The 21,697-nt window shown below is 36.1% G+C and overlaps 1 protein-coding gene across 3 annotated transcripts in view; it reads left to right on the forward strand.

Annotated features, from left to right (window-relative positions):
- The window catches only part of AFF4 (ALF transcription elongation factor 4), a 92,932-nt gene that overhangs the window by 22,801 nt on the left and 48,434 nt on the right, over positions 1 to 21,697 (forward strand). For 2 of the 3 annotated variants that reach the window (XM_060008853.1, XM_060008855.1), the window contains exons 2-5: positions 7,140 to 7,266; positions 9,410 to 10,204; positions 12,228 to 12,272; positions 16,373 to 16,459. In XM_060008853.1, the coding sequence (XP_059864836.1) occupies positions 7,144 to 7,266; positions 9,410 to 10,204; positions 12,228 to 12,272; positions 16,373 to 16,459 (1,050 nt within the window). In that variant the 5' untranslated portion in view covers positions 7,140 to 7,143. Of the gene's footprint in view, positions 1 to 6,578; positions 6,671 to 7,139; positions 7,267 to 9,409; positions 10,205 to 12,227; positions 12,273 to 16,372; positions 16,460 to 21,697 lie in introns of all 3 variants that reach the window. The other variant, XM_060008854.1, reaches the window with a different exon arrangement.

Raw genomic sequence — 21,697 nt, forward strand, 5'->3', positions numbered from 1 at the left:
CCGTGTCCCTGCATTGGCAGGCGGATTCTTAACCACTGTGCCACCAGGGAAGTCCTGTTGTGTCATCTTGAATGTAGAATATAGACATAATCTCCAATGCCTGCCCCTGTCTGTTTGTCTCTCCTTTTGTTCTCTGACATTGTTTGAAGAGTCCAGGCCAGTTCTGAAGAATGTTTCTCAGTTTAGGTTTGTCTGCTTACTTGTGATTAGATTCAGGTTAAATATTTTTAGCAGGTAGAATACTGAGGTGGTGATATGTCTTTAGTGCATCACATTAGAAGGCACATGATGTCAGTTTGCCCCACTATTGATATAAGTCTGATCACTTGATTATGGGTAGTGTTTACTTCTCTACTTCAAAGATTTTTTTCTTTATACTTGATATTCTGTGGGGGTGATACTGAATATTCCATTGCCTCCCAAATTTTTACCCAATGGTTTTAGCATCCATTGATGTTTTTTGCCTTAATTATTACTTTAGTGGCTGCAGAAAAGCGATTTTTTTAATTCTTTCATTTCTCCTACATTTATTAGTTGGCATTTTTCTATGAAGAAGTACATTTGCCCCCTGACTTATTTGTCTTTTAATTTTATTCTTTGCTATTATTCTGCGGATTCAGGGATTTTTCTTTTGTTTTTAAGTATAGTTGATTTACAATATTGTGTTAGTTTCAGGTGTACAGCATAGTGATTCTGGCTTTTTTGAGGATTATATTCCATTATAGATTTTTACAAGATATTGGGTATAGGTCTCAGGGATTCTTTTTTCATTCAATTTGTTATATTCTGTTGCTTGTTCATTGTGATGCTCATGTTTTAAAATTTGACCGGTGAGAGCCCCTTCAAGCTGGATCTTGTGTCCTTTTGATATGTCTCCATCTGTTTTTGAGCATTTTCTTACTGTTACAACAAGATACTTTAGGCTCACTTTTTACCTTTCTTGCTGTAACTCTGGAATTCACTATTTCCCCAAGAAGTCCTATTCCATTTTAGCAGGGAATGATATTAGAAAACAAAATTTGGTTGCTGCGGGTGCTTCTTTCTACCAGATTGTCACTGCTTCTAGACTCTTTCAGTGGATGGAGCTAGAGACACCATATATGTGTGTGTGTATATATGTATATGTGTGTATATATACTTAGGTATAATTTATTTTATTTTTAATATAAGCATGAGTTCATAGTACTACCTCCTAATCCCCAAAGGTTCTTTTTCTCCTTATTCCACTCTATATTTGTGTCTGTTTCCTCATAGTAAGGTCCCTGGTTCCCTAAAAGTTTCAGGATGTTTACATTTACTTATTTGTTCAGTCTTGTAGCAATAAAATTGCTACACCATTATCTTTACCAGCAACCAACCAACTAAAGTTGCAGATATTTCTCTGCATTTCTTTTTGTCCCTAGGATTTCATTTAAAACTGTTTTGAATTTTACTGAATTGGGAAGAAGTAGAAAATATGAACAGACGAATTACCAGTAATGAAGTTTATCAATAATTTAAAAAGTCCCGGGCTTCCCTGGTGGCGCAGTGGTTGAGAGTCCACCTGCCGATGCAGGGGACACGGGTTCGTGCCCCGGTCCGGGAGGATCCCACATGCCACGGAGCGGCTGGGCCTGTGAGCCATGGCCGCTGAGCCTGTGCGTCCGGAACCTGTGCTCCGCAACGGGAGAGGCCACAACAGTGAGAGGCCCGCGTACCGCAAAAAAAAAAAAAAATTAAAAAGTCCCAACGAACAAAAGTATAGGACCAGATGGCTTCACAGGAGGATCCTACCAAACATTTAGAGAAGAGTTAACACCTATCATTCTCAAACTGTTCAAAAAGATTGCAAAGGAAGGAGTATTTCCAAACTCATTCTTTGAGGCCAGCATTACCTTGATACAGACACGGACAACACAAAAAAAGAAAATTACAGACCAGTATCACTGATGAATGTAGATACAAAAATCTTCAACAAAATGTTAGCAAACTGAATTCAATAATACATTAAAGGAATAATACACCATGATCAAGTGGGATTTATGTCAGAGGTTCAAGGGGGTGGTTCCACATCTGAAAATCAGTGTTATACACATTAACAAATTGGAGAATAAAAATTAAATGATCATTTCAATAGATGCAGAAAAAGCCTCAGACAGAATTCAGTGTCCATTTATGATAAAAAGCTCTCCGCAAAGTGGGTTTAGAGGGAACATACCTCAACATAATAAAGGCTGTATATGATAAGCCTGTAGCTAACAACATAATGGTGAAAAGCTGAAACCATTTCCTCTAAGATCAGGAACAAGATAAGGATGTCTACTTTTGCCATTTTTATTCACCATAGTATTGGAAGTTCTAGCCACAGCAAACAGGTAAGAAAAAGAAATGAATCCAAATTGGAAAAGAAGAAGTAAAAACTGTCACTGTTTGCAGGTGACATGATACTATAAATAGAAAATTCTAAAGACATCACTGAAAAACTACTAGAGCTCATCAGTGAATTTGGTAAAGGTGCAGGATAAAAAATTATTATACAGAAATCTGTTGCATTTCTATACACTAACAATGAACTATGAAAATAATCCTATTTACAATTGCATCAAAAAGAATAAAATACCTAGGAGTAAACCTAACTAAGGAGGTAAAGGATCTGTATTTGGAAAACTATAAGACACTGATGAAAGAAATTGAAGATGATACAAATAGATGGAAAGAGATAAACATGTTCATGAATTAAAAGAATTAATGTTATTAAAATGACCATACCACCCAAGGCAATGTACAGATTCAATGCAATCTCTATCAAAATACACGTGGCACTTTTCACAGAACTAGAACAAATAATTTTAAAATTTGTATGGAAATAGAAAAGACCTTGAATGGCCAAAACAGTCTTGAGAAAGAACAAAGCTATACGCATCATGTCCCCTGATTTCAAACCATACCACAAATCTACAGCTATCAAAACAGTATGGTACTGGCACAAAAACAGACACATAGATCAGTGGAACAGAACAGAGAGCTCAGAAATGAACTCATACGTACATGAGCAATTAAACTATGACAAAGGAGACAAGAATATACAATGAGGGAAATATAGCCTCTTCAGTAAATGGTGTTGGGAAACTGGACAGCTATATGCAAAAGAGTCAAACTGGACTACTCTCTAACACCATGTACAAAAATAAATTCAAAATGAATTAAAGACTTAAATGTAAGACCTGAAACCATAAAACTCCTAGAAGAAAACATAGTATGCTCTTTGACATTGGTCTCAGTGATATTTTTTGATATATTCCTTCAGGCAAGGGAAACAAAAGCAAAAATAAACAAATGGGACTGTGTCAAACTAGAAAGCTTTTGCACAGTGAAGGAAATGATCAACAAAATGAAAAGGCCGCCTACTGAGTGGGAGAAGATATTTCCAAATGCTCTGTCAGATAAGTGGTTAATATTCAAAATGTAAAAGAACTCATACAGCTCAACATAAAAAACACAAACAGCCCAATTGAAAAATGGCCAGAGGATCTGTAGACATTTTTCCAAGGAAAACATTATAGATGGCCAAGAGGCACAGGAGAGATACTCAGCATGGTTAATCATCAGGGAAATGCACATCAAAACCACAATGAGATGTCACCTCACACACAATAGCCTTTATCAAAAGAAAACAAATAAAAAGTGTTGGGGAGGATGTAGAGGAAAGAGAACCCTTGTGCACTGTTGGTGGCAATGTAAATTGGTGCAGCCACTAAGGAAAACAAGATGGAGATTCCTCAAAAAATTAAAAATAGAACTGCCATATGATCCAGCAATTCCACTTCTGGGTATTTACCTGAAGAAAACAAAAACACTTGAGATATGTGCACCCTTATGTTCATTGCAGCATTATTTACAATAGCCAAGATACGGAAGCAACTGAAGTTCCCATCAGTAGATGAATGGATAAAGAAGATGTGATCTATAAATATTTATAATGGAAAATTACTCAGCCATAACAAAGAATGAAATTGTGCAATTTGCAACAATATGGATGGACCTAGAAGGTATTATGTTAAGTGAAATAAATTAGAGAAAGACAAATACTGTATGATTTCACTTATATGTGGAATCTTAAAAAACAAACAAACAACAAAGCAGAAACAGAGTTTTAGATACAGAGAACAAACAGGTGGTTGCCAGAGGGAAGGGATTGGGGGGGAAGGAAAGAAACAGGTGAGGGAGATTAAGAGGTACAAACTCCAGCTGCAAAGTAAATGAGTCAAGGGTTTGAAATATACAGTGTGGAGAATATGGTCATAACTATGTAATATCTTTGTATGGTGACATACCTTAGCTAGATTCATTGTGGTGATCAGTTTCAAATGTTATAGAAATATCAAATCACTATGTTGTGTTACAGGAACTAACATAGTGTTGGAGGTCAATTATACTTCAAAAACAAACTCAGAAAAAGAGATCTGACTTGTGGTTACCAGAGATGGGGGGTGTTGGGGTCAGGGTCTGGGTAATCGGATGAAGGCAGTCAAAAGGTACACACTTCCAGTTATAAATAAGTACTAGGGAGGTACTGTACAACATGATTAATAAAATTAACAGTGCTGTATGTTTTATATGAAAGTTGAGAGTAAATCATTAGTTATCACAAGAAAAATAATTTTTTTCTATTTCTTTAATTCTGTATCTATATGAGATGATGGATGTTCACTCAACTTACTGTTATGATCACTTCATGATATATATCAAATCATTATACTGTACACCTTAAACTTGTACAGTGCTGTATATTAATTATACCTCAGTAAAACTGGAAGAAAAAATTTGTCATTAATATATCAACTTAAAATAAGTACCGGATGGGTACTTAAACAATGTACCTTAAGTAATTAAAAATTTTAGATGAAGAACCTCCTTTCTACTTGCTAATTTTCTTTTAAAAATTTTTTTATCTAGTAGTCACATATTGTTGTGATACAGCAATTTGTTATTTTTTACTGAATCCTGTTTCAGTACAGTTGCAGATGTCCTGAGGAATATCGTTTTGCCTCTACAAACAGAGATATACTTCAAATTGAGTCATACTTAAATTTCATAATAATTTTAGGGCAGCTCAAGTGGAATTACTGGAATTACTGCTTTGGGGAAAACTTTATTTTAGGCAGAGATACTGATGTTGAAAGACACAGGAGAAAAGAATAGAACTGACATATTAGATGTGAAAATAAGTCAAATCAGAAAAAAATTAGAGAATAAGAGCTACAACTAGAATATTAGTTTTTATAAGCTTATATAGTTCTATATAAGTTATTGTTCTATAAGCTTATAGTTCTATAAGCTTATAGAACTTAATATTAGTTCGTATAATCATTTAATTTCATTATGAGCTTCTTGGCAGCCTTGTTTAAAAGAGGAAGTATTCAGTGTGATGACTTATTGTTTAAGAAAAGGTTTTTTATTATTGAATTATAGGAGGAATTTTGTTGTGGGAATCATCCGTTTTTGAAGTAAATGTTCACGTTTTTCTTGCATGATTATTTTAGTGCTGTTGAATACATAAAATTAAATCATAGTTTAAATAAGGCATTTCTGTTGTTTTCTGATCTTTCAAGAATTAAATTTAGGGAAACATAAGGAAATCGGTCGTTAACATAGACCCTAACAGATACAGATAAGTTTGTATGTTGCAGCACCATAGCCCTAGAGGTCTATTTGAAACCTGACTGTTGGTGATATACAGTTATTAGTTGGTTCAAGTGTGCTGGAGGATAATAAATGTTCTTTGTTTTTATTTTTGAGTACCAAAGTGTAGATGTTTTATGGTATTTATTAAAGAAAGAATCAAATACTTTTTGTGGTTCTGATGGGAGACCAAAGCAAGCACACACTATTTCCATAACCTCAAAATAGTTTATATTCTTTTATAAATTTATTAGAAAATTGTGCATGTAAGAAAGAACTTGAATACATATTTGGACACTTAGAACATTTTTTTAAACACTAAATTGCTTTATTTGCATGATATTAAACTGTGCAAATCAGGATGTTTTATCTTTGAATGTTTATTTGTACTTATAAAAGTCCTCAAGAATATATTGGTTTTGCTGTCCATTCTCATTTTATGATTATAGTTTCCCCCAGTCTTGATTGACTTTAATTTTCTGATTTGATTTGATTTATGAATCATAAGGCTGGAAATACTCCACAGTATAACCTGTTTTTTCCCTTTGGCCGCCAACAGGACTTTCAAAACAAAACAAAACATAACCAGGACAGATGATTAAATCTATCTCCTGGGAAGAGTGTGTTGACAACATTTTTCATTATCTATTTAACCAAAATTCCTGCTGCTATAAATAAAATATTTTCCTTGGTTTGTTCTTAGTGACAACAGTATGACAACATACTGTCATGATTATAGAAATGACACCCTCATTTACCCTTTCTCCCAAAAGACTTTTTCTTTTTCCATACAATTTCGACTACTGTTACTAACCCAAGTTAATTTTAGATTCTATTGCTGAAAGCCTCAGTTTTGCCATTTATTGAGGTGCTAATTGAAATATTAATGTATTTAGAGCAGAAATGTCGTTTTTTAGGGAATCTAGAGCAACAGCAAAGCTGAGGTCAAACTGCCATAAGGATGGACACCAAGGAAGCTGTGTTTGGGACAAAAAGAAATCAAGATAAGGTAGATGCAAAGTAGAGAAAAGCACTGGACCCTGGGGGGAGAGGGTGGTAGGTGGGAGTGGGTTGTATGCCTCTAATGGCAAAGAATAGCTAGATTTCTGAAGAGGAAACCACAGAAGGCTTATAGGAAATATTAAGAATTATGGGTTTAAGTACTACTTTCCCTTTGAATATAGAAGTTTTAGTTGACTTTTAGCTAGCAGAACATTTAAAAGTTCATAAGGTTAAGTATTTCAGTGGGGTGGATCCTAATATTCTGGGCTAATGTTTCCTGTCTGGATAGTTGTGGAAGACACTGTTGGTTTAGTTGATAAAACCGTTGCCAAAACCCAACTTCAGTGCTAATGCCTGTTATTACTTGAAAGTTGAAAGGGAATCTCCGATTGAAGCGTTAAAGTGACAAAATGAGTACAGAACATTTAATTTTTCCTTTTCTTCCTGTGATGTAAAGGTTGTGTTTCTCTTCATAGCAACATGAACCGTGAAGACCGGAATGTGCTGCGTATGAAAGAACGGGAAAGGCGGAATCAAGAAATTCAGCAGGGGGACGACGCCTTCCCACCTAGCTCTCCTCTCTTTGCTGAGCCATACAAAGTTGTAAGTTGTCTGTTGAATGTTTTTTCCCCTGTAACATAACATTTTTTGCTTTTAAAATTTTTAAACTTGAGTTTTTATATTAGAAAGAGTTATTATGTTACACCTTTTAACAGTTTTTCCTTTTCTCATAATAGAATATACTTTTTTGATGTAAACTTTTCATTGCAGTGTAACATACTATAGAAAAGTACACAAAGTAAGTGTTACAAATGAAAGAATTTTCACCACATGAGCATCCTCACATAATTAGTACACAAATCAAGAACTACAGCATCACTAGTACCCTAACGTCATCCTCACAACCCCCCATCCCTACCCCCATTGCTACCCTATACTCTTGAAATATGGTCTGGAGTAGCTCAAACATTCATATCTGTATTACTGGCTCTACCACTAACCCTGAGCAGGCATTTCACCTTTCTGAGCCTTGAATTAAATTAAAAGTTTGTGAATCACTATGCATTGTCTGCTGTTTCCTTGGCTGTTTGGGTATAACATCAAAGACAAATATTTCATAGATTCTTTTGTTTCTCCCTATTTCTTGCCATTTGCTTACTTAGTTTACTAAGTTTCAGTGATTATTAGTAAGTTTGAATAAATGTGTCTTCAGCATCAATCTGATTCTTTTTCTGTTATTATATACTAAATCCTGATTTTCTATATGTTTAATGCTTAATTAACAATATCAAATTTAGATTAAAGCATGTTATCAAACGTTCAATAAATTGAACTAATTGCTTTTTTTTTTTTTTTTTTTTTTAACTATCATGGTACTTGATTTGGGATTACATAAAACACTGAATCTGATGACTGTTGTAGCTGTAGTGGCCACAAATGTCTCTCTAATGTTTGATTTGGCTTTGGATTTCATTGGAAGTATTATTATAATTTAAAGGCTTGTACTGTGTATAATAGTTGTAATACTATGTATTGCAGCACTAGTGACCATTGTTGGCTTTATAGTATGAGATTGAGAGTGGGTTAGACTTTTTTCTGATGAAATATGAATGTAACGACATATCCTGGGTTTACCCTTATAACATTTGGTGTTTGTAGAAACCATTTGGGAGCTTTATAAAAACCATTTATTCAGAGCTTATAAGGATTGTCCAGTGAAGGCCAGTTATACTAACATCATTTATGAGTGTAACACAAAACTTTGGGATAAAAGACATTTTGAAAAAAAACAGGAGTTTGGTCCAGATTCTTTGAATCATACTACAATTTATTTTGTAATTACATTGTAATGAATTGGATTTGATTTCTGATCTTGATGTTGTCAATAAATTGCTGTAGATTTACCTCTCAGACTGATTTTCAAATAATCTAAAGTCATTACTGATTCCTGCCAACCTCAAAATAAATAGTGGTGGTTCAGGCTTTTCTGTTTGTTTCAAAGTCTTGATTTCCCTTTTAATGTAATGTCAACTTTTTTCTTTCATGTATATGAATACAAAAGAGTCCTAAAGCTTGTAGACATCTTAGACCTTACTATTCAAGAATAATTCTTGAAACTTAAAGTATGTATTATTGACTTCAAAAGTTGGAGCATTTGATGGTCAGAATTAATAGTCAAGATTTAAAACTTTATTACTGGATTTTCCATGCTTAATTTGTTGTTGATTTTTATTAACTTCTTGAGTCACAGTAACAGAAGGAATTCTAAAAAGTCATTTGCGTATAACTTGTTTAACTAAGTTTTTATTTCTGCCTCTAACTATAACATTGAATTATAAGGAATATGATGTTTTCCTAGACTGCCAAAATGTGCGTATTGGCTAATCTGTGACTTGGAACTTAATTACATAAAGGCATAATTTTCCTGCTTTTCAAAAGATTTTACTACTGTTCCAATATATTTATTGGTGAATTTGGATTTTTAAAAAATCTCCTGTAGTCTATTGTGTATATTTCTCAGTGTCCTCTAGGACATTTGTGTTTCAACATGAAGGTTTTTCACTTTCAGTTCATTTTTTTATCATAAAAATATATACATTTGGAGTTTGTTTTGAGATTTTAACCTTAAGATATGAGATGAGACTTCCTTTTGAAAAGTTCCATTCCATTTGAAGTTTGTAAAGTTAGTTTAGAAGCATCTTTTATTTCTAGTTTTGCTAATTTTATTTTACAATTGTTTTTGTAGACTAGCAAAGAAGATAAGCTGTCAAGTCGTATTCAGAGTATGCTTGGAAACTACGATGAAATGAAGGATTTCATAGGAGACAGATCTATACCAAAGCTTGTTGCAATTCCCAAGCCTACAGTACCGCCGACAGCAGATGAAAAATCTAACCCAAATTTCTTTGAACAGAGACATGGGAGCTCTCATCAGAGTAGCAAATGGACTCCAGTAGGACCTGCACCCAGCACTTCTCAGTCTCAGAAACGGTCCTCAGGTTTACAGAGTGGACACAGTAGCCAGCGGGCCAGTGCAGGTGCCAGCAGTGGCGCTAATAGCAGTGGCCAGAGGCATGACCGTGACTCATACAGCAGTGGTGGGAGCAGTAGCCGGAAAAAAGGCCAGCATGGATCAGAACACTCCAAATCACGCTCTTCCAGCCCTGGAAAACCCCAGGCTGTTTCTTCATTAAGCTCCAGTCATTCCAGGTCTCATGGGAATGATCACCATAGCAAGGAACATCAACGTTCCAAATCACCTCGGGACCCTGATGCAAACTGGGATTCTCCTTCCCGAGTACCTTTTTCAAGTGGGCAGCACTCAAATCAGTCTTTCCCGCCTTCATTGATGTCAAAGTCCAGTTCAATGTTACAGAAACCCACTGCCTATGTGCGGCCTATGGATGGACAGGAATCCATGGAACCAAAACTGTCCTCTGAACACTACAGCAGCCAATCTCATGGCAACAGTATGACTGAACTAAAGCCCAGCAGCAAAGCTCATCTCACCAAGCTGAAAATACCTTCCCAACCATTGGATGTAAGTCACACATTTAGAGCTTTTTAACATTGTAACTATATGAAGCAATTCACCCTGAAATTATGTTTGAACTTGAACTGTCTCTTTGTCTTAATAGTAAGGAATGTAAAAGTTTAAGGAAAGACGTGTGATTGACTCCCAAGTGAATCTGTAGAGCTCTTAGCTGCCCCTCTTGAGCAGTAGAGAAAATGTCATTCATTGTTCTCAAATATTAAAATGACAAGTCAGTTACAGAATTAAAACATGGTCTATCAATACCTTAGATTACCTCGTTTTGATTTTATGGAATAATACATCTTGTGTTCTTTTGTTTTAAAAAAAATTACTTCTCTTCTCATTGTGATGCTCATCAATGAGATGTGGGCATGGTTCGTTGCAGTGAATGTTGGAACTTTTTTGGGTACATGAAGATGGTAATGTTTTATGGTTTGGAGGCCATGATCCTTTTCTCTGGTTACACTTAAAGGTTTGAGGCAGCTGCTCCAGGCATAGTAGTGGTTTGAAATTTACGGTAGTTATAACTATGTACCAAAACATGCTATTCAGAATAACCAAAGAAGTGAGTATTCGTTGTGAAATAGCTGAAATTTTATCTTTTAATCTAGTTTTTGCAATAAAAAATATTTTAAGTAATATCAGTAGCTGAAAATCATAGCTTAAAACGGTGGGGGAAGGGATCAGGAATAGGTAAAATGCTGTCTTAAGGACATTTAAAAATCTTTCTTGTGGCCTTGGGAAACTCATTGTTTGTAGCATTTGTCATATAATTACTCCTCTCAAGAGAACAGTAAAGTGGTAACTTGTTCTTTCTTCAAATAATATAACATGATCCTTAGAGTTAGACTTCACTGTAGCTCTCCAGTTCCTGTTTGTACTTCAGAATAAAATTAACTTTCGAGATTTAAGAAATACTATGTAAAATGTCCAGCATGTTCCAGACAACTAATCTTTCAATAATATTGGTTTTATTCTGTTTGTTATTTATGTGAAATGATGATCTCAGTACCATGGTATATTTTGTATATAAACCAGCTTTTAAATTTTTGACAAATTGTTCACCTGAAAAAAGTACATTTTAAAAATTATTTCTAATCCAAGTGTAAGAAAGATAAGATTCCTTTTTTGGCTGCGTTGGGTCTTTGTTGCTGTGAGGGCTACTCTTCGTTGCGGTGCACGGGCTTCTCATCGTGGTGGCTTCTCTTGTTTTGGAGCGTGGGCTCTAGGCGTGTAGCCTCAGTAGTTGTGGCACACGGGCTCTAGAGCGCAGGCCCAATAGTTGTGGCGCAGGGGCTTAGTTGCGCTGCGGTATGTGGGATCTTCCCGGACCAGGGCTCGAACCCATGTCCCCTGCATTGGCAGGCAGACTCTTAACCACTGCGCCACCAGGGAAGTCCTTAAATTTTTTTTTAAGGAATCTTATCTTGGGACTTTCCTGGTGGCGCAGTGGTTAAGAATCCGTCTGCCAATGCAGGGGACACGGGTCGAGCCCTGGTCTTGGGAAGATCCCACATGACGCGGAGCAACTAAGCTCGTGCACCACAACTATTGAGCCTGCACTCTAGAGCCCGTATGCCACAACTACTGAGCCCACCTGCCCCAACTACTGAAGCCTGCGTGCCTCAAGCCCATGCTCTGCAACAAGAGAAGCCACAACAATGAGAAGCCTGCGCACCTCAGTGAAGAGCAGCCCCCACTCGCCGCAACTAGAGAAAGCCTGTGCGCAGCAACGAAGACCCAATGCAGCCAAAGATAAATTAATTAATTAAAAAATTTTTTAAAAATATAAAGTTCTTCCAGTCATGTACAGCTTAGTGATTAAAATTTTTTTAGTGCTTGAAAATTTGTATTTAAGGAAATTAGTCCAAAGATTCTAATTAGTGTTCTGACTTAGAGTAGTGCGATACTAAATATGCCTTTAATTTTAATCTCATTTCTAATAATGTTAAAGCTGTGCAACAAATGATGAAAATCTAATAAGAAATGACTCCATATCTAACGTGTGTTTCTTTTCCTCTTTCTTTAGGCATCTGCTTCTGGTGATGTGAGCTGTGTGGATGAAATTCTTAAAGTAAGTTTTTTAAAAAATAGTTTTAGTCTCTTTAATTATGATGCTTTGCTACCTCTTACCTTCCTTCCCTTTGTATTTCACAAAGTGCCTGAAACTGCAGCAGATTGCTTACATGTATAACCTGATTATGGCCGTCAAAAATAATTGACTCTGTTTTACTTATATTCATACTTAAGTTCTAAATCACTTGGTTTGTTTACTATTTGCCCTCAAAAAGCTGGGGTTTTTTGGGTTTTTTTTTGTTTTGTAAGTAAAAACAAACTCTAGTCTTAACAGCTTGCTTTGAAAAGAGGAAGAAACCAAATATAAACTGTACCTTCTCAGGTTTATTGGTTAATAATTTGAAGTACTTAAAAATCTCAGTAGTTATCAGTCAAACCATTGTGTTGAAAATAGCTTGCTTTGTAGTTCATCTGTATATACTGGTCAAATCCTACGATGAAAGATCTTCTCTGAATACTACACATTTTGAGTGTTTAATGGAATATGTTTAAACTTGACACATGACCAAAGAGTACATTCTTCTGTTGGGAAAAGAAAACGTTGTCCTTTGGAAGAAGAGAAAGTCCAGTGAACTGAGTGACAGTGACTGCTTTTGGCTCAATAGACAAAAAGCATCAGTCACATATTAATTGTATTTTTTGTGTACACTCTTGAATTTTTGTGTCTGTACTTGTATTTCACTATGGATACTTTTGAAAGACTACTTGTAATGGCTGCTTCCACTTCATTTTCTCCTTCCTTCCTTTAGCTTGCTAAAATCTCTTTTACTTCTACCATTCTGCTGAACTTGTTTCTCCAAGGTCATTATCTTCCATGTCATCAGAGGCTTCATTTGAGTTCTTTCTGCTGTTTTGAAGAATTTTTATTTTTTTCTTCAGAAAACATCATTCTTTCTTCCTTGACTGTTGTCGTGCTTCTCTGTTCTTATTTTCCGCACACCTTTCTTGTCTCACATTCTCTGCCCTTTGGGAACACTTGTGTCTTCTCTTATCTCTTAAATATGAGTGCATTGTCTAGCCTCTCCTCTTTTCTTTCTCCTCTTTGATGTGATTTTCCTCCATCCTTTGGGATTTATCTGTTAGACAACTATTCAGTCTTTCCTGCTTTGGCCTCCTTTGGGTTTTGGTTTGTGTCTCTTAATTGCTTCTTAGCTGGGTCTCCATTTGGATTTCTCCCTGCTTCTTCAGACTCAACATGTCTAAAGCCATATTTATCAGAGTTAACTTCTGTTAGTAGTATCTCCATTCTCCCTTGCTTATAAGTGTAGAATCCTAGTTATTTTCCACTTCTTTCTCTCATGTTCTATTTAATCACAAAAACTTCATGTAGACTTTGAAAATTCCTTGAAAATATTCATTCCTTCATTTCCATTTCTGCCACTTTGAGCTTCAGTAATTGTAATATACAGTCCTCACTCTGCCTGTCTCCAGAGTTTCCCTGCTCATCTGTCTTCTGTATTGCTGCCAGATTCTTTGCTTTAATCCTTTGTCTTCATAAAATGATATCCTTCTTAGAAGTTTTCAGTGGCTCTCTAAGGACCCTAGAAAGAATAGTGTGCAAATTTAACATTTTAAATGTTAGGCTGTCCACAGGCCAGTTTCACCCTCTCGCACTATTGATTTACCACTTTGCCAAACTGGTTTCCCTAAGCCGTACACTTTCTTGCTCTTTCATCTTTGTAAAGTAAACTTTCATGGAATGTGTTTCTCCTTCCTCTTCAGTTATACATAGATTCTGTTTTTTCTTAGAATCCCACTGAAATCCTTATTCCCCCTGTATCAGGCCATCAGACTACAGTGATAACTCATATTGCATTCATTTTTCAGTTGCCATGTACATAAAAAGTTTAAGGGAGCATATATCTTTACTCCTAAATCCTCAAAAATGCATGGCACTTTAATATCTGGAAGAAATCTTAGATTTTCTTATATTTAATTATATCTTTGATGTTACTGACCATTTATTCTACATTTTATGTATATGCAGGACTTGGCACGTGGCCTTGGGTATAATAGGTGCTCAGTCATTTGATGGTAGGGAGTTAAATAGATTTTCTATTGAGAGTATTTTGGTATTTGAGGTGTAAAATGCCAACATTGAAAACCTGGGGCATATGAGTTTCTGTTTCTTTTCCCTTCCCTATGTACAGCGTGCAAGGAAGTTCAGGTCTACATTCCCTTCGCGTTTTCTTTTTTTCTCTTCTTTTTTTTTGGCTGTGTTGGGTCTTTGTTGCCGTACGCAGGCTTTCTCTAGTTGTGGCGAGCAGGGGCTACTCTTCATTGTGGTGCGCGGGCTTCTCATTGTGGTGGCTTCTCTTGTTGCGGAGCACAGGCTCTAGGTGCTCAGGCTTCAGTAGCTGCAGCACACAGGCCCTAGAGTGCATGGGCTCTAGAACGCAGGCTCAGTAGTTGTGGCACACGAGCTTAGTTGTTCCATGGCATGTGGGATCTTCCCAGACCAGGGATCAAACCCGTGTCCCCTGCATTGGCAGGCGGATTCTTAACCACTGTGCCACCAGGGAAGTCCCCCTTTGTGTTTTCTTGATATTTGTAGTCATATTGTTTCTGGGAACCCCATCACGAACTTAAAGGAAAAAAAGTTTTTCTAATCTAAAAGTAATACATGTTTATTGTAAAAAATGATGTATTAATTCAAAGCTTACTAATTGAGTACCTACTGTGTGTCAAGCACTAGGGACATAGTGGTGATAATAGTGATAGTGTTGCATCCTTTGAGCTGACATTCTCGAGCAGGATGTAGGAAATAATCAATTATATACAATTACTTCAGAAAGTGAAATGCTATTAAAAAATAAAGCCTTGTAAGAGGATAAAGAGCAAGTTTAGTGCAGGTGGCTGTTTCAGAAGATTCAAGTGGTAGAAGCTGCATCAAGTGCCCTTGTCTCTTCCTCCTTCAGTCATTCTGTTGTCCAGAGGTAGCCACTGTTAACTGTCTTCCAGAGATTTTTTCATCGATAAGCATTTACGAGGATATACACTATGATGTGTATTTGCCACTTAATAGTAACTGTGGATATCATTTTATTTCAGTAGGTAGCTTTCTCATTTTTCTGTCTGCTTGGTGTTCCCTTGTATGAATGTCTGGTAATCTAATCCTTTGTTGTTGGATATTTAGGTTGTTTTCATTTTTTAAAAGTGTGAACCCCTTGAATATGTATCTTTACATAACTGTGTGGGTATAGCTATAGGGTAAATTCCTAGAAGTTATATCACCTTTAATTTATTGTATTTTCTCAGACTACTTGATGGCTTACTTTGAACTAAATGCCAGAGATAAAACACTCCCTCCTTATTCTGATACCTCTCTCTTTCCTGCTTCTCTAACATATACATTGTGATTATATCCAAACCTCTACTTGGACATACTTGGCGTATGATTAGACAGAAGGCATTGAATAAAATCAGACCTATGGCCTTTCTTGTCTGTTTTCCTCCCTGTGTGCTTTTGATAGCTCTCTTCTTATTTCCTCCACCTGACCAAAATATCCTTTCAGTGAATGGGCTCTGTAGCCAGACTACCTAGGATCAAATTTTGCATCCATTACTTACTAAGTGTGTGACCTGGAGTAAATAACTTAATCTCTGTGCTTCAGTTTTGTCCTACATAGAGTCAGGATAATAATGGTATCTACTTCATAATGTCATTATGATGACCAGTTGAGTTACAAACATGTAAAATAACAGTATCTGGCCCATTAAAGGTACGCAGTAAATGCTGGCTGCTTTTCTTACTGTTAATCCCTTCCTCCCACTCCCACAGCAAGCTCTTCCTCAGTAGCATTTTACTAGCCTTGTGTTTGATTACAGGCTGATTTCTATAACTGTTCACAGGTCTTACCATCTTAACTCTAAGCTCCTTGAAGCTAGAGAGTGTAAACTGTTTATCTTCCTATTACCTACCCCATAACATACATAGTGCCTTGCACACACTGTGCTTAATTAATATTGATTGATTAAATATGTATACTTTTGGAGGAGCAATCACGAAACCAGCATTTATAATACAAATCTGGTTTTTAGTTGTGTAATTTTTATCCTTGACCTGCTTGAAAACAAACTGTAATAATTACATTTCAGGAGATGACGCATTCATGGCCTCCCCCTCTAACGGCTATTCATACACCATGCAAAACCGAACCTTCCAAATTTCCTTTTCCAACTAAGGTAAGTAAATGAAGTGTGTCTATATACTGTAAGAAAACTCTAAATGGCTTGACTAAAATCATGTGAATTCAGAATTATCTTGCCATTCTCATTCTAGTGGGAGATAGATAATAAATAAGTGAATAAATAGGTAAGTTTGGATAGTGATATTACTATGAAGAAAATAAAACTAGAACATAGAATCGAGATTAACTTGGATTGAGAGATACTTGGAAAATCTTTGAAGGCAACATGGGAAAGAGACTTAGAAGCTATCAATGTTTGTTGCAAACTATTATGATATGCTAGGCCACAGATGATAAGGACTTCCCAAACTGTTTGTATGAGGAACTCCTTTCCAGAAGACACAACAACCGTACTTACGTCATATGGTAAAGGTTCCTCAGACAACAGTTCCAAGCTCATCTAAAATCAGCAGATTTGGTTTTTTTACATTAATTTATACTTATACAAATAATGCAAAGATATATTCTCCTTGTGAAAGTTCGGGCAGGACCCCTAATAATAGTCTTCCCTATATTCTGTCTCCTACATCTCACCAGAGCTACTTCATACATACGTTTACAAGTCTTTTCATATACATTTACATACACATGTAATGTAATTGTTACATACTTGTATTTTCTCATTTGTTTAATTTCTGTACAGATACAGTCTACTGTATTTTTCATCAGTCAGCAATAGGTCTTAGAGATTTTTTCATGTTATTTTATGTGTGTGTATATATATATATAGAGAGAGAGAGAGAGAGAGAGAGAGAGAGATTATATATAGATAATATATTACATATAGAGGTATTTCAGTTCTTTTAACTGCATCCATTTTATAAGTATATCTTACTTTATTTAGCCATTTCCTGTTGGTATTTAACTTGTTGCCAAGTTAAATTGTAAACATTGCTATAGTGGATAACTTTGTTCATGCCTTCTTGTGTGCATATGAGTTTCTTTTGTGTAAAGAGCAAGAAGTATAGTTGTTGGATATTGAGGGTATATAGTTAATATATTCTCTCAAATCCCCTCCATAGTGATTGTACTAGTCAGTACTCCCACTTGTATTCTCTGTTATTCCTTACATGCACAGCACTATTTGTTATTTTAAGTACCAGTCTTTTGAGTGGGAAATGGCATTCCATTTCCTAGATTGCTAGTGAGCTTCATCATCTTTAGTCCATTTAACTTCTATGTGGATGAATTGGCCTATTTCCTCTGCCTTTTGGGCTACGTCTTTCACTGAATAAGTTTCAGCAGAATTTCTTGTTTTGTTTTGTGTTGTTTGAATTCTGGATTCAAATAATTTGTTCCATATACTGCAAATGTTTCTCCCAGTTAGAGCCCTTTTAAGTTTTATGGTCTAGAAGATTTTAATTTTGATGAATAAATTTATCTTTTTCTTCTATAAAGCTTTTGCTTTTTAATGTCTTGTTAAAGAAAGCTTTTCCTTCTCCAGGATCATAAACATATCTTCTTATTTTTCCTTTAATGTGATTGCAGTTTTGTTTTCTTTGTTTATATTTAGCCCAGTTTATTTTTGTAAGTGATGTGGGGTATATCACTCACATCTGCCTATATGTGTGCCATACCACTCTTTTACTTTCTTAAGTCAACTTTGTTTACACATAAAAAATGCACATATATTTAATGTACAGCCTCAGTTTTGATAGGCATACGCACCTGTGTAACCACCACGTTAATCAAGAATTAGAACATTTCTGTCACCCCACAAAGTTCCCTCAAGTTCCTTTCCAGTCCCCCTCACCCCCACCACTGGCTGCACACAATGGCTGACCTGTTTTATGTTGCTATAGGTAAGTTTTGCTTTTTCTAGAATTTCATATAAATGTACTCCATACAGTGTATACTTTTTTGGCATATTTATTTGCGTTCTTTTGCTCAGTATATACTTTTGGAATTCTTCCATGTTCTTGAATATATCAGTAATTTTTTCCTTTTTATTCATAGTTCATTTTTATTTCTGTTGTATGAAAATACCAAAATTTATTTATCCATTCACCTGTTGATGAACATTTGGGTTGTTTCTAGATTTGGGCTATTAAGAATTAAGTATTTATAAACATTCACTAACAGTCATTTCTGTGTTTATATTTTCTTTTCTTATGGGTAAATACTGAGTCATATGGAAAAAAGTAGAATTGCTGGGTCATGTGTTAAGTGTGTGTTAAATTGATTGTATCACACTCCTACCTTATCCCACTCCCATTTCCCAGCAGTGTATGATAGTTTCATTTGTTCTACATCCTTGCCTACATTTTCTATTGTCATTCTGTTTAGTTTTAGCCATTTTAGTGGGCATGTAGAGGTATCTCATATTGATTTTAATTTGTATTTCCCTTATGACTAATGATGTTGAACCTCTTTATGAGCTTATTGGCCATTCTTTTTGAAATATCAGTTCAAACTTTGGCCTTTGCCGTGTGTGTGTGTGTGTGTGTGTATGTGTGTGTGTGTGTGGTGGTTGTGGTGATGCCAGAGTTGGGTGGGTGATGATTGTAGTTTTGTTTTGTTTTTTCTAATAATGTCTTTGGTTTGATATCAGGATAGTGCTGGCTTCTTAAAAGGAGCAAAGAAATGTTCCCTTCATCTCTATTTTCTGAAATAATTTGTGAAATATTAGTATTAATTCTTCCCTGTATGTTTAATATAATTAATCAGTGAAGCTGTCTGTACCCCTAGTAGTCTATATTGGAAGGTTTTAAATTACAAATTAAATTTCTTTATTAAATATAGAGCTATTCAGATTTTCGATTTCTTCTTATGTCAGTTTTGGTAATTTTGTTCGTTTCAGTCAAATTTATTGGCACAGTTATTTATAATCTATACTTACTATTTAATGTCTGTAAGATATATAGTGAAGTACTCTTTTCCCTGCTATTGGTGATTTGTAGTTTCTCTTTCTTTTTGTTTTCCTTGATTTGTCTAGCTAGACCTTTTTCAGTTTTGTTGGTCATTTCCAAGAACCATCTTTTAGTTTTTTTCAGTTTTCTGTTTCTTTGATTTTTGCTTTTACTGTGATTATCTTCTTCTTTCTACTTATTTTGAAGATTCTTTTTTTAAATTTTTTATTTATTTATTTATTTATAGCTGCATTGGGTCTTTGTTGCTGCACGTGGGCTTTCTCTAGTTGTAGTGAGCAGGGGCTACTCTTCGTTGCAGTGCGTGGGGCTTCTCATTGCAGTGGCTTCTCTTGTTGCGGAGCACAGGCTCTATGTACATGGGCTCCAGTAGTTGTGGCCCGCAGGCTCTGGAGCGCAGGCTCAGTAGTTGTGGCGCACGAGCTTAGTTACTCCGCAGCATGTGGGATCTTCCCGGATCAGGGATCAAACCCGTGTCCCCTGCATTGGCAGGCAGATTCTTAACCACTGCGCCACCAGGGAAGTCCCTTTCTACTTATTTTGGGTTTAATTTGCTTTTCTCCTGATTTCTTAAGTTGGAAGCTTAGATCATAGATTGTAAACATTTCTTGTTTTAAGTATATAAAACTATCAGTTTCCCTCTAAGCCCTGTTTTAAATGTACCTCACAAATGGTGATATATTGTGTTTTTATTATCATTCAGTGCAGAATATTTCCTAATTCCCTATATGACTTCTTCTTTGTTTTATTTAGAAATATGTAGGGGGTTTTTTTGTTTTTTTTTTTTTTTGGTACGCGGGCCTCTCACTGTTGTGGCCTCTCCCGTTGCGGAGCACAGGCTCCGGATGCACAGGCTCAGCGGCTGTGGCTCACGGGCCCAGCCACTCCGCGGCATGTGGGATCTTCCCAGACTGGGGCACGAACCCGTGTCCCCTGCATCGGCAGGTGGACTCTCAACCACTGCACCACAAGGGAAGCCCAGAAATATGTAGTTTTATTTTCAAGTATTTGAGGATTTTCCAGATATTATTCTGTTACTGATTTCTAATTTATTTATATTCTTGTCAGAGAATATATGCTGTAGAATTTCAGTCCTTTTAAATTTATTCAAATGTTTTAAGGCCTAGTAAATGATCTCTCTTGGTGACTCTTCCATGTGCACCAGACACAGTATGTTCTATATGTGTCAGTTAGATATGGTTGGTTGAGAGTAGTTAAGTCATCTATATTTTTACTGACTTTCTATCAACTTGTCCTCTCAGTTACTGAAAGGAGAGTGATGACATCTACATCTGTATTCGTGGTTTTGTATGTTTCCTTTCAGTTTTGTCCATTTTGGGCTCATGTATTTTGGAGCTTTGTCCTTAGGTACATATATATTTAGGATTTCTGTGTCTTTCTGATGAATTGATCTCTTTTTTTCATTATAAGATTTCCCTCTATGTATCTGGTATTAATGCTTGTTCTGAAGTTTATTTTGCTTGATCATATAATAAGTCTATTTTTAGTTTTCTGAGTAACCTCCACACTGTTTTTCATAGTGGCTGTACCAACTTACAGTCCCACCAACAGTATAGGAGGGTTCCCTTTTCTCCCCACCCTCTCCAGCATTTGTTATTTGTAGACTTTTTAAAAATTAATTAATTAATTTTTTGGCTGTGTTGCATCTTCGTTGCTGTGTGCGGGCTTTCTCTGGTTGCGGTGAGAGGGGGCTACTCTGTTGCAGTGTGTGGGCTTCTCATTGCAGTGACTTCTCTTTGTTGCAGAGCACAGGCTCTGGGCACGTGGGCTGCAGTAGTTGTGGCATGTGGGCTCAGTAGATGTGGCTCACGGGCTCTAGAGCACAGGCTCCGTAGTTGTGGCGCACGGACTTAGTTGCTCCACGTCATGTGGGATCTTCCCAAGACCAGGGCTCACCCCGTGTCCCCTGCATTGGCAGGCAGATTCTTAACCACTGTGCCACCAGGGAAGTCCCTATTTGTAGACTTTTTAATGACGGCCATTCTGACCAGGGTGTGGTGGTACCTCATTGTAGTTTTGATTTGCATTTCTCTAATAATTAGCAATGTTGAGCATCTTTTCATGTGCCTGTTGGCCATCATCTGTATGTCTTCTTTGGAGAAATGCCTATTTAGGTCTTCTGTCCATGTTTTGATTGGGTTGTTTGTTTTTTTGTTGTTGAGTTATATGAGTTGTTTGTATATTTGGAAATTAAGCCCTTGTTGGTCGCATTCTTTGCAATATTTTCTCCCATTCTGTAGGTTGTCTTTTCATTTTGTTTATGGTTACTTTTGCTGTGCTATTTAGTTTGACAATCAACTCTCCTTTGTCTGATATTCATATAAAAGCCACTCCAGCTTTTTAAG

Source organism: Delphinus delphis, chromosome 3 (genome assembly GCF_949987515.2).
Source record: "Delphinus delphis chromosome 3, mDelDel1.2, whole genome shotgun sequence".
In the NCBI taxonomy this organism is placed as follows: Eukaryota; Metazoa; Chordata; class Mammalia; order Artiodactyla; family Delphinidae; genus Delphinus; species Delphinus delphis.